At 38.7% G+C, this 14,142-nt stretch overlaps 1 protein-coding gene across 2 annotated transcripts in view; it reads left to right on the forward strand.

Annotated features, from left to right (window-relative positions):
• Nucleotides 1-14,142, forward strand: part of LOC105927793 (seizure protein 6 homolog) — a 141,812-nt gene that overhangs the window by 84,554 nt on the left and 43,116 nt on the right. For both annotated transcript variants that reach the window (XM_012864730.3, XM_021317594.2), the window contains exon 4: nucleotides 13,554-13,746. In XM_012864730.3, coding sequence (XP_012720184.2) covers nucleotides 13,554-13,746 — 193 coding nt within the window. The remainder of the gene's footprint in view (nucleotides 1-13,553; nucleotides 13,747-14,142) is intronic.

Raw genomic sequence — 14,142 nt, forward strand, 5'->3', positions numbered from 1 at the left:
TTTATTCAAATCCATTGTTTTAAACAACATGGAAAATGGGAAACGGCCTTGGCTGTTATATGGAAAGGTTAATGTTCTATTAAGATAACATTTTTTTTTATAATGAATTCTATAAGAGTCTTTTTTTTTTTTTTGTGGGGGGAAGAATTTGTCAGGAAATGCACAAAAACACTGCATCTGCGCGGCGTACCAAGATGATTCGAATGCAAGCCAGAGATAGAGGCTGTTTGGAGAGGGCGCGTAACCAGTATGTCCCGCAGTATAATCCACCGGGTTTTATCATGGTAATGATGACACTGCAGCTGGCGAGTCCACTAGCTGTTGATTCATTGCCCGCAGCAGCTGGGTCATTTATTTTCCGTGTATTGTGTCACTGTATCATTTTGATTACGCGAGTCTCATTTCCACCTTAGCAATGGCTGCTGCGAGTCAGTGTAAATGTGCGAGGCAGAGCACCGCCAGATGTTTTCAACAATAAAACATCAGTCAGACACGCTCTCTGAGGATGGTGCACTCATCTTGGGCACAGCACGAGCAGATAAATGACTACATTAGCAAATAACAACGATGTGTCACGTGCGGAACGGTGGGCCTATTTGACAGATTGTTTCAGAGACCCCTGTATATATTTTTGTATCTTTTTTTTTTTTTTTAAGGGTGTCTCTAGTGTAGTCTAGACCAAAACCCCAGACCAATAAGTGTTTCATTTGGATGGTATAGGATGTTCATATCTCTTCATTTACTCTCCTCTGCGGCTCCCCAGAAGCCCTGTGCTCTAATAAAGACTGTGCGGAACCACTCAGTCCTGCAAATACTTCCAGTCTTTCAAAATTTACTTGAAATATGTTCTTTTGATGTGTCGTAGCTCTTGTGCTTGATCGAGGCCTGCCTATTGTCGCGCAGCCTTGCAGGGTCTTGTGTTTATTACGGCGGCTTGATTGAAAAGACCGCAGTTTGAAGGATGGAGACGACCTTCCCGTTTCCGGAACCTTCCCAGCTTTGATTAGCTCCTGGGAAAAAACTATATTCGGCAGAGTTGTTTGGAATAAGCTGAAAAACCTGACGTGGAAGCATTTCTTCCTGGAGGACAATGTTGCGTTTCTCATATTCCGATGTTTTTCTTTGTAGGGGCTGAAAAAGAAGAAGAGAAACAAAATTCTGTTACGTCAACAAAAACTGCAAAATGGAGCGGCACAAGTGTATAGATTCACTGATTTAGTTGTGGTTTGGTTCAGAAAGTGTGCTTGCTCAGCCAGATACTTGGTCCCACGAATGTGCCTGCCGAGGCGGAGATTCCTGCACTTACAAAAAAGGCGCCTCTCATTACCGTCCAGAGCGACCGGCGTGTGCGCGCACACACATGCAGGCACACATATAGAGATGTACATGTACACACATATTTGTGTGGGTGTTTGTGCGTGTAAGTGAGAGATGTTGAGGGGAAAAAAAGTCCCTCTGGGCATTTGGCAGCAGTACCGGCGTAGATAAGGTAGTCTGAGGTCTCCTGACATGGCCAATGATTCATAATTGAAGCAGGACAGCTGTTGCAGGCAGCACTGACATGTCCCAGGGTGGATGACAGATGATAGGGCCCTGTGGGGCTGAACTATCTATCATCCAAATGTTCCCTGTACACTATCTGCTCACCTATCCTTCATGAGCCTCCCTGGTATATGTAAACGTTGTGGTCACAGATACTCCATCAGCTTGAGCTTGTTGAATGTGGGAAAGCTGTTTGTAACACACGCTTGGGATATCACACATGGGGAGGATTCCAAAAATTGAATATATGCACAAAAAAAAAAGGATTTTCCCTTCTTATCACACAACTTATTTTTTTCCCCCTTCTATCAATGCACAGTTTTCTTCTTTGTTTATGCTCAACACAAACAGGTCCACATGGGGTCATAATGCTCAAGGATGTTTAAGAAAGTCCACCGAAGGCGTCCAAATTTCCCCAAATCCGTCTGCAAATCTTTCGTTTGTCATTCACTCTTTCCAACAAACATCTCGATCCTATGTAGGGATGTCCGATATTGAGTTATTGCTTTATCACAACATTTTGTTATTTAACCGTAATGATTATGAAAGGGATGATAGAAATAATTGAAAAACGTATCACAGTCTTTTAAAGTTAGACCCTATCACATCACACAATCAAACCCTTACAAATGCATATTTGTCTTTTAAAAAATGACCCATTACCAAAAGGGCTAAATAACAAAACCAATCTTTTGAAATCAAAATAAAAAAAGACTATTTACAGTAAAAGTAACAATCATAACCATACGGCATGTTTTTGTAGTTTGAAAAAAAGCAATCAATTGCAGTTTATCAGTGTCATCACAGGGTGACATTGACTGAGATATTGCTGCAAATAACTTAATTTTTCCACAAAGGATAAAACTGCCACAGTTATTTATGCTTGTGACCATGTCGTTGTCTTGGACAGAGCATAAGACTGCTGCCACAATGTGTTCACTGTTGTCCATCCCATAGACCTACTGGCCCAGCAGTTGTCTGTTTAACTGCTTCTCTTTCCTAGAAAGGGCCACAAATGCAGCTTTTGCCGCCATTAACTCTATGTACTGAAGGAATTTATGTTCCCATTAGAAGTACTTTGCTGTCTGTCTCCTCAACCCCCCCCGGTTGGCCTCCGCAGGTAATTGCTCTCTTTGAGCCAGGTTCAGTGGGAAGTTTCGTCCTGGGAGTTATTTATTTGTATGGTCGCCCCATGCTTGCTCAGTAGGAAGTATTGCTGCAATGTTAATGACCTTGTGCAATGGGCTAGAACTTACTTAGATCATATCTGACCAACTGGCAACATCATCTAAATTACACATTAGTTGATTTAGGATAAGATTGGACCCGTGTGTTCTGTCTATACTGATCGCATTAATTGGCCATCCATCCATTCATCCATCCATCCATCCATCCATCCATCCATCCATCCATCCATTGCCTAAACCCACTTGTCCTTGGGTCACGAAGGTTGAAGGTAGGGTGGGGATGGTGTAATTGATTGAGAGACGGGATTACATTGTGTCTGATTTATTGTGTGCTTCTACAGAACTGAAAATAAACTGAACCTGGCTGCCTCCCAAAATGCTTTAAAATGTCATTTATTGCGATCTTCCTCAAAATAAGGAAACTCAGTTATATTAATTGACAAATGAACGCTTTTCTCCCTGTATACAGTACATTTTGCAAGTATATCTCCCTAATGCTTCCTCTCCAATCTATGTATTTGCTAAAGCTGCATCCATTTTCCTCTTGGACTCGCCCATCATTATAATATTAGGCCTGCAGAGGTCCAGAGTCGACTTGGATGGATTTATTTAAGTTGACCACAAAGTCTTCTGGATGCTTGCCAAGTTAACATAACATTTCACCACAGGGAACGCGTTCCAGCACAACAATAAATATACATTGAACAATTCCCTTTCAACGTTTTTGTTATTTGGGAGAAACTCTGACACAGTGACTCAAAATTCCTCTTTTTATCTAACCATTTAGTATGAAAGTGGAATGTCAGAGAACCAGAGATTCAGCGTGTCTGGTCTAATACAGGCTCTCCTCAGGCAGCTGCCAAAGGGCAATTTGTTAATATTTGTCATCAAAGTTTTGTAAGAACCGAAGCCAGACTGCTGCCCTTTAAGTTTAAAGGATAAAAAATTTGTAATCTGATACCAAGGTTACTGATTTTACTTCCCTCTGTTTGGATGGTATATAGAGTATTTCAGCAGTGTGTATTTAAAAAAAAATATGTTTTTGGGGGGAGCAATATGCTATACTCAAAGCAAATTATCAAATGTAAAAAAAATGCATCCACATAAAAATTAAAACACTTGTCTGCACATAACAAAAAAACAAACCTTCTTCTAGCCCCGCAATGAAATACAGCTACCTTGAAAAATGTTGTGCAACAACCACAAACTTCAATCTCTTCTATCGGCATTTGATGTGACACACTAACACAAAGTAGTGCATCATAGTGAAATACGTGCAAATTGATATCTGACATTTCCGCTGGAGATAGGCACCAGACAGACCAACAGGTGGATGGATTTCATTTGATTTGATTTTTTGCAAAGACAATCTGGAAAGTGTGGCATGCATTTATATTCACCACTCCCTGGGTCAATATTTTGTGGAGCTATCTCCTGCTATAGTTTCAGCAGCAAGTCTTTTGGGATATGGCTTCAACAGCTTCATACATGTAGCGATTTTTGCCCATTCTTCTATGCAGTCCAGCTCAAAGCTGAATTAGCACTGGTCTCTTGGCTGCTCCTTTGATGAACCTCTCTACCTGCAGACTATCTGTTTGGCTGTCTTTGGGAGTTTGCAGGTATGCCATACTTTTTCCAGTACCGGCTTAGATGTCCAAAGATGTAGACACTGTTTTAAGATCTTACACTGCTTTTCAGCTTTTGTCTGGTATCTATCATGCTCCTCCCTAATTATGTTTGTTCACTTGCATTCTGTAACACACCTCTGAGGTCTTCACAGAAGAGCTGTGTTTATCCTGAGATTAAATTGCGTACAGGTGGACAACATTTACTCACTATGTTGTTGGTTTCTGAACGCAGTTGGTTTAATCTAAAAGTGTAAGAGAAAAAGACACTGAATGCAAATGCACACCACACTTGTTTGGTTTATATATGCATAAAACATAGTACAGAAATCCCAGAAAATACATGCCATATTAGGTTGTAACATGTAAAAGAGGTATGAAGGCACTCTCTCTCTTTCCCATATAAGGTAAAACATCTTTTGTCGTTCGTTTCATTAAGACGTTCAGATTTCCAGAATACAAATCCAGTTGCATTGGGAGGTTTTACTGATGCCTGCTTGATACTTAAGGAGTTTGGATGAATCTCTATTAAGAAATAAACATAGCAGAGAGCACAGCTGAGCCGTCTATATGTGTTTAAATGAAGATAAACGTATATCCCTGGCAAGTGCTAACTGACAACATAATAACTATTCGAACATTTCATCATATCATTTTTCATGCATCATTATGTTGTATTTACACCCTAAATAGGCTTTTTTAAAAGCATCAGTTTAAAGCAAAGTAACACAACTATCTCCTCACAGGGGGAAAAAAAATGCATAAAGAGAATAAAAGCAGAGCAAACTAAGATGAATAAATTAAGGACTGCAACAAAGACAATTTAAGTAATTATGGGCACATTAACAATTAAAGGCTCTTAAATACAGCTACATAGAGCCCATCAAATATTCACCGAGTCATTTGGTTTTGAATTACTTATTAGAGTTTGGCTGCAGCCAGCTGAGTCTGCTATTGACAAGTCAACAGCATCAATAATTTAAAAAAAATAAAAATAAAGTCAGACATGGCAAGTTGTCAGCAGCTGTACAGAGGCAGGAGCAGATCACTGGTCAAGTAAAAACATTTGGAAGAACAAGAAAATTCTTAGTTGGTCTAATCTTGCAATGCAACATCTTTAAAATGACACCATTCAAGATTATGTGACTGACTTCTATATTAAATCTAACTGATGTCAAATATATATATATATATATATATATATATATATATATATATATATATATATATATATATATATTATTATTATTATTATTATTATTACTCACTGATTTTACTTTAACACAAGTACTCTTCAAACTTGTCTTTTTGCTCTGGTAGGACATGAATCAACGATATGCTCTTGATTAAATGCTGCGTGCTGAAGAAGAAGAAGAATGGTTAAACTAGCTTAAACTGTACTATGACATCATTTCAACATTCACAGTGCTGCAGAATAACAGCTCATGCTTCTTAGTACTGGTTCAAGCCCCAGAGTTGTGCACCAGCTGGAGTCAGCAGAGCGGCACTGGAATCAGATGATCACAGGTGTTCAAGCAGGGAAAAATAAAGGCTTGCGCGGTTCCGTGACAGCAAGAGACAATAATTCTGGACAGAACACCTCCATTTTGTCCGAGTTGCTATAATACTCTTTGACAGACGGGAGTGTTTTTCTTTTAAAGCTTCTTTGAAAAACTGCAGTTTTAATTAGTGCAACAGGAGTTTGGAGCAGCATTGTAACATTTTGGAACTTGGCAAGCAAACTAATGCATAGAACCACATAATTGTTGCAAAGCGTGCTGCAAAAATAAAACCTTCTCGCAGTGATGTAGGTGAAAGTCATCACTTCACAGACTGACAGTGGGAAATGTAAGAATCATACTGAAATGGCAATCATCTTTAATTAACTTCTAGTCTAAGTAGTACATGGCAGTCCTTTTTATTTTATTTTACTCTGGTCTATTTGTTTTTGTTTTTTTTTAATGATCAAGGCAAAAATGGTCAGCAATCAGTAATGTTCACAGGTTGCTTTTCTAGCTCTAAGTCAAATTTCAAGTCAGTAGTTACTAAAATAAAAATGTTCACATCAGATGCATGCCTTAAAGTCTGTAAATTACAATGCATTGCTGTAGGCTGCGAATTAAAAGCCTTTCATCCTTAGGCATCATTTAACACAGGATAATTTAACCGTTGCATTTAAAGCTTTTAATATTTAATTCAAAATGCAAAAAAATGACTCGCCTATTTTAAATTATCCTAAAAATACATACAATTGAGATTGTACCCCATTAATATAGTATAAATACCCATTTATGTTCAATGAAAAAATGGAAAGAATAATACCTTTTAATGTAATAATTCTAAATAACTCAGCTTTTTGTCTAGTCCTTTTCATGACGTAGTTAACTACCTTGCCATAGGGCACATTCAGACATGACAGAGGGAAGCTAAACTTGAACCCACAACCTGCCAATTGCAAGACTCAACCCACTGAGCCACAGTCGAACAAAAAGCTTTAAATCTTCAAATTTAAAACCTGTTTGGTCAAGTCTAAACAGTAAACTCTGGGCTCGGTGGAGAAAGTGGCCGAGAGGAGGGTGTTGTCCAAGCGCACATCCATCCTGGACAACACCTTTCACCCCCTGCACCAGACTGTAGTGGAGCTGAGCAGCTCCTTTAGTGACAGACTTATACACCCTGTTTGTAAAAAGGAGCGCGACCGCACGTCATTCGTCCCTGCTGCCATCAGACTTTACAATGCTGCACTATGGCTGCAATAACTAATGTGCAATTACTATCTGATACACTGTGCAATAACCTGTGCAATGATCCTGTTAAACAAGAGACTTCAGCTGTTATAGTTATCTCACTACCTCACTGTTGTTCTTTACCTGGTACCACTTTAATGTACAATGCCAATCCATATGTATATAAGTCACCTTAATTGTACATAAGTCATCTTAAATCTCTGCTTTATTTCTTTTTGTTCTCGATCCAGTGTATATATGTGGATGCACTGTATTTACCTCATGCACCCTTTCCTCCTTTTGGCACCTTCTTTTGATTATTGAGCCGATGTGACATGTGAATTTCTCGACTGTGAGATCAATAAAGTCTATCTTATCTTATGTTATCCTATGTTATGTTATCTTATCTTATCTTATCTTAAACATATTACATGATACATTGCATGACTCCACTGCATGTTGCAGTGAAGTGAGTAAATAAGTGACAATGACTAATTTTGGAATAAAAAGAGTAGGTAGGGCTTTTTTGATAAGTCAGAAATGTCGTATTGTTTAATTAGGCTAACAGTGAATTTGTTATCAGAGGTAAGTTATTTTTGCTTCTGAAATTAGTAAAAAGTAATTTAATATTTAGCTAAGTTAGAGATTAGTCAGTGAGGTCATTTTAATAAGGTTTCTGCTAACACGAACAGGTGACAATCCATGGTTAATAAAACGAGATGATCCTTTGACAAGACAGAGTACACATTCAGCTGCAGTCTGCTACTTGTATACTGGCTTGATTTCACTTTTGATTACATGAGATAAAGATTGTTTATGAGACTTGAGTTCTCGTCTGATGTTTGAGTCACAATCTCTGTTAGTAATGTTTGATATACATTAAAAACCCAAGTTATAGTTACTTTTCAGTCATTTTCTAATTAGTCCGATGACATTCTATATATATATATATATATATATATATATATATATATATATATATATATATATGTATATATAGTCTACGTTGTGGACCATTATATTGCAGATTTTGACTAAGAAGAATGTATGGGTACGTTAGCAGCATTTTTTATTAAACTATAAAAAAAGGTAAGCAAGTGAAGAAATATCATTTACAAAACAGTCAAGTTTTTTTGTGCTATCGCTAAGAAAAAAATAGTGCATGTGAAATTTGCCTGAGGCTTTGTCATTGGCATGCCCTTGAGGGATGGAGATTTTTGCAGTCTACAATTATGAGGCAGTCATTTATTATTCACTGTGATGCTATTTTCTTTCCTATTTTGACAGAAAGATCATTCTAGCACAGATGCAAGACCTCCAGCGTGGTTGCCTGTTGTCTTTATTAATTGTGCATAAGAAAACCTCCAGAGTGCTGTTGTGTTTAAGTCTGGTGAGAAAAAAAAAACAAGCAAACAAACCAAAAACAAAAAAAAATCAATCACAAGGACTGATCTCATGAATCATTCTAGAGGAAGTCACCTCTAAACTCTGTCCCACAGCAACCATTAGACTTCCTGCGCTCAACTGGCAAATCCTGTTCGACTGAGTGACAGCTAGCCCACATGACCAATTTTATTTTGCTGCCAACAACATTGTGAATAGTGCTCAACCTGACCACTGTCTCAGCTTTTCCGGGCCGGTGCTTTAACACTTCTGCTCGCAGATTTCCTCAGGGACTCCAGCCTATGGAGGGCAAGCCTTTTCTGCCTTGTGGCATACCTGAGCCCACTGCCTATGACAGCGCCGGCTTTAAGAATGTGTCAGGAATTCAACAGGCTTTTGAAAAAGATGTGGCTGAATTGGCTGTGATGGGTAACAGATCCTTTTCCCCAGCTGCCTGAGTGTTGCCTTAGAATAATCAGATTCACTGGGCTGTATAAAGTGTTAGATTTTGTGCATTTTTTAAGAATGGTAAAAAGAAATCTACCATTTATTTGCGCCGATGCCTTTATGGTGTGTCTCGACTCTTGGTTTTATGGCTTATGGCTCTCATAACTCTTAATGTTGTTTATAGCTGTAGCGGGCAGCTGCTAAATAGAGAGAATACACTAAAATCCGACTAAGAGCCTGAAAGAAAACAGAGCAGCTGGCAAGTGGCTAAACATGGAGAATCCCTCAGCAGATGCATTTTCTCAGAGATTGTAGTCCCAAAAATCAGCGATAAAGCTGAAGTAAATGAAGAAGTTTTACTGTGCAGATATATGGTAGCCTGTTTACCAACAAGGTTATTGTATCAGTGAAAACACTTATGATACACAGCCAGCATAACCAGGCAAATTGCTGTACGTTCAGCTCACGAGTCCAAAAGCGATGCTGGGATCAAAATAACAAGACAAGGATGTGCCGTGAAAGACTAAGAATCCCCAGTCAAAGGCTTTACAAATTATAAATACTATTTTAATTATTTAGTTTTGAATAGCCATGTCCATGTTTCACTTGGTCTCACATTGTCGTTTTCAAGAAAAGATTTCAAATATCCTTCTAGGTGTTTTCCCCGAAAGCATATAGGTTTCATAGATCTCAAAATGTGATTTAAAGATTTTTCTTTTCATCTTTGATCAGTCTAAGTAGTCTGGATTTTAAACTACAAATGAACAAATACAGTCCAGATTCATAAAAAAAACCTTCCTTTTAATTTCAGCAGTGATAGGGAGCTGAGAAATCTTAATGTTGTATGCTAAGCTGCAAAGAGTTATCCTCAGATTCCACATCCTCTGTGTTTGCTCCGCTCTGTTCACGTCCGACTGACAGAACAACTACGTTGTTATGTTAATTAATGAGAACGGTTCCACATTCTCCTTGACTACCCCGAACGTCACCCTTCGACGAAGCCGCTCTCGGTCATTCACTGTCAAATTACAGCACAACTCCAATTTTCTGTTCCGCTCCGGTCCATCGGGCTCCAGCTGGGTCAAGCTTCACAATTCCAATCATAGCAAACAGGAAAAAAGAGCATCAGCAACATAAGGTTTGTCAAAGTTAATTAGTGTAAATAGAGAAGGTTAAACACAAATTAAAAAACATTTTTTTTAAACATTCACAATAAAGTTGACTGTTTTATTTAAATATCGGGTGCAAGCGACTCTTTGCACCAAATAAGGAAGCAGATTTGTCATTTCAACACTTAATTTGAAATGTGGTAATCTGCTCCAAATACATTAGCATTCTGCTTGTAATGTTGATGATCACACATGCGCTCCCCGAGCTCCAAGAAACTTTGGAGCGGAGATAGACGGAGTAACCGCAGATGTAGTATTGCTTTCCACGGACTCACGGAGGCGGTCTGGGACAGAATGGACACTTACTGGAGCGGAGGATGTGAAATCTGGCGGTTAGCCAGTCATGGCAATCTCCCAGTACTAACAAATCATTTGTATTTTGTCTGTTACTCTGTCAATGTTTTGTTTTTCTATCGAGTAGAGTTGGAGGATATGGCTTCAAAACTACGTCATCATATTTCAATAAAAAAAGTGGCAGTACTATTAAAATCAACATAGCAAAAAGTTAAAGAGGGACACCCATGATTAACTCATTTAAAATAATACATAAAAATATTCCAAATTAAATAAGGCTTCTTGTGGAACTGGCAATATTTATTACAATTATTATTATTATTATTATTATTATTATTATTATTATTATTATTATTATTATTATTATTAACAAAGGCCTTTTAAGTAATTTGCTTTCTTAGTAAAAGGCATTTGGTTTTACTCATAGTTTCTTCATTTATAAAGAACAACATGATGGTTTGTGTTTTTGTATACTTGTGGTTAGACTTAATTCATTTTACAAACTATAAAAAGCGGAACACCCTCCAGCTGTAAAAGGTTTTTTTTTTTTTCCATATCCATGACTGTCTCTGCTTAACATAAACTGTTTCCCGATCGTTAAAGTCAATTAAACTCGCATCTCTGCAGGGGCAAGCAAAATAAACTGTCACTTATAATAATAGCTAGAAATCTAAAAAGTAAATTACAGAAAGAAAGATAAATGTAAGCAAATCCATGATATTTAGACCATGTTTAGACTCCTCCGGTCCCGTCAATAACTAATGTAATAGAATGAGCCCGACTCTCTGCTCAGAGCCTCATCGGCTCCACTCTCTGACCTGATCATTTCTGGAACTGTTGGATCCAATCAGGGAATCTGCGGTGTGTAGGCTGGTCCGGTAGAGCTTTCTATTAGAGCACCGCTGTACAGGTTGGAATGTGAATAAGAGGTTTTCCATAAGCCAGATGAAAAATCAATTTCTGCCACCAACTGGAATGGCGTCTAGCCAAGATGTACGTGTGCTCTGGGCCATCATCGTGTTAGGATGTGATCACGAGAATGACATCTGACATTTTCCTACCACAGGAAAAGTGTGCTTTGATGGTAGGATATGGCAAAGAGCTACAACCGAGTAGGCCTACTTAAAATGCTGCCACACGCACAGTTTAAAGCTAGCCGTCACACAACTCAACACAACAGGACAACACAAGAACTATTATTCCCTTTCTTACTTCAAAATAAGAGCCTGGAAACTAGGTGCTAAGTTTAAAGTGCTTGCCTTCACATCTGGGGCTCATAGTAACAGCTTAGACGTCCTTCGGCCAATGAAATCACAAGCTGACAGCAGCTGGATAGTGCTTCAAATGACAAACTTAAGTTTAATGAGGAAGGTGTTTTACATTTTAATATCGCAGGATGCCGCTGCACTCATCGCATCCTTATGACGGAAGATGCAACGGTTAGACGACCATTAATAGACGAAGGTTCAGGGTTGTTACGCTTATAAATGTACATGGATGTAGGGAAGCCCCCCCCTCACACACACACACACACACGTGATCTTCACAATATCTACTGCCAAGATTTCGATCCTACTTAGATCTTCGCAAGGTCAAACTTTTCAATAGAGGTAATAAACTTCAGGTGGGGCGATGTAACTAAAACGGCAGGTGTTTTTCAATACACAAATACGAGATCATTTTCAATGAGGGTAGGGTTACGATCCCTTTGGGTTGCCTACATATGGACACGTCTCATGAGCTGTCCAGATGCTGACGAACATCCATGCATGATTCAAACGTTATCAATAAACGCCGTGAAGATCAAGTGCGCCCGCTTTCTTCTCTCCGCGTGTTTCAAACCTCAATCAAAACTTCATAAACAATTGATACGGTCGGTTTGGACTCTATGAAAAAGAGCTCAAGGGCGGGTTACATTTTGATGTAAGAAACCCCATGTAAGCTGAAGGTGAAAGCATTTTCCTTTGCCATATAGAAAAAAAAATATTTATGACCTGCTGTTGGATTAGCAGCTTTAGTTTATTGCACTACAGGGAAAAATGAGATGCTGCTCCGAAGGGTGTCAGCACTCTGTTATCCAGACAGTTTAACTACATGTCGTACTCTTGAGACTTCTTCACCAGATTTAGCTGCAGATGCTGCTCAACCTGTTGAAGACATAAAGCGCTGCTGACAGAGTTGCTTACAGGCACAGAGGATGAATCATTTGTGCAACAAACCATAAGTGGAATGACCCAGACAGATTCTACAATTACTCAAAACAATGTCTGCAGCCTGGCAGCGGATTAGCAAGGAGAACTGGCTAAATGTTTCCGCCTCTAATTGTGTCGGTAGACAAGTGTGCAAACTAACTCAGCAGGTGACCCAGTTCTTCACGGCAACATTAACAGATTAAGATTGATTGTAAGTACGGTAGCTACGCAGTATCAAGTGCTCATATATTGGATCTAAATTTCAGGGAATACATGAGCATTCGGAGGTTTTTCCTCATGATCATCTTTTCAGGGCCAAGTCAAATGTGTTTTTGTTTAAGAAATTTAGGGATTGCAGTTGAAACCAGATATTTGCATACATTTTAGGTCTTTGGCTTTTTGTATCTAGGAAAGAACCAGACTTGTAGAGGTCGGTCTGCGATATTCTCCTTCATTTCTTGTGATTTCGTTTGACTTTTTCCATGATCTCACACATTCCATCTAATACGTAAATGTTGTGATTTGACCTGTAAGAAGCTCAAAAAGCTACAGCATCATGATCTAGGCGTTTTTTTAAAGGCATTGTGCTCCAACTGTAGAGCTATGCCTAAAATTATTCATAATTATTCATAAAGCTTACATTAAACCTAAATCTGCCATCCAAGGAATAATTTTAGGCTTCAGTGAACGTAAACGTCTGAATCTGAGGGATTATTAAAAAAAAACTTATCTCTGTATATATCCTTGCATTTAGCAAACAGAAGTTATTTTGGTCATCTTAGCTGACGCCTGACATGCAAGGTTTATTCTGATCCTACTTTACACAATTAAAAAAATTTATGTAATTTATCTGGTTTTAACTGAACTGTAATTTTTTGAAAATCAGAGCCTAAAGTTATAGGATGCACCTTCTTTCTGTATCATCAAACAATTTGTATACAACTCCAAGCTGAGAAGCACATGTTTAACCTCATTGCCTGTTTGTTAGGTGCTAAATGTGAGCGTGATGGAGGAAGAGCAGATAACGGTGGAAGACACAGGTGGTCGAGAACCTTTCCTGCTGGCCAATGACTCGGTGCTGATGAGGGGCCTTGTTCTTCGCAGCTGGAGCAACCAGATCTCGATTCGTTTCCGTAGCAATCAGCGGCTCAATTCAGGATTCCTCCTGCTGCATTACCAAGGTGAGTCAAGTCTATTCAAATTCGATCAGTCCAATATTGTTACATTCATCTTGCTCACAACAGGTTGGCATAGAGAATTAGAGATTTGTGAGCCAACTTGTTTCACAGTCTCTATGTGAAAACTCCTTTTGGACAGTTTTTCTAATTACCACATATTGATTTTGGGGTGCTGTGTAATAACAAAAAAAGTTAGCATTTTCTTTGTTGGTTGGTAGAAAAGTGTCCACAGTCTCACAGAAATATATGAAGGCATATGAAAAAGCAATAAATCCCGTTTGGCGATCATGTTCCTTTTTTATCCTGTTTGTGGAGATAAAACTATGATGAAGTATTATAGTTCAGCGCGCAGTGGCTATTTTGTCAACTGTCAGAAAAGTATTATCAGCTTGAGCAGGG

Source organism: Fundulus heteroclitus, chromosome 11 (assembly GCF_011125445.2).
Source record: "Fundulus heteroclitus isolate FHET01 chromosome 11, MU-UCD_Fhet_4.1, whole genome shotgun sequence".
NCBI classification, from domain to species: domain Eukaryota; kingdom Metazoa; phylum Chordata; class Actinopteri; order Cyprinodontiformes; family Fundulidae; genus Fundulus; species Fundulus heteroclitus.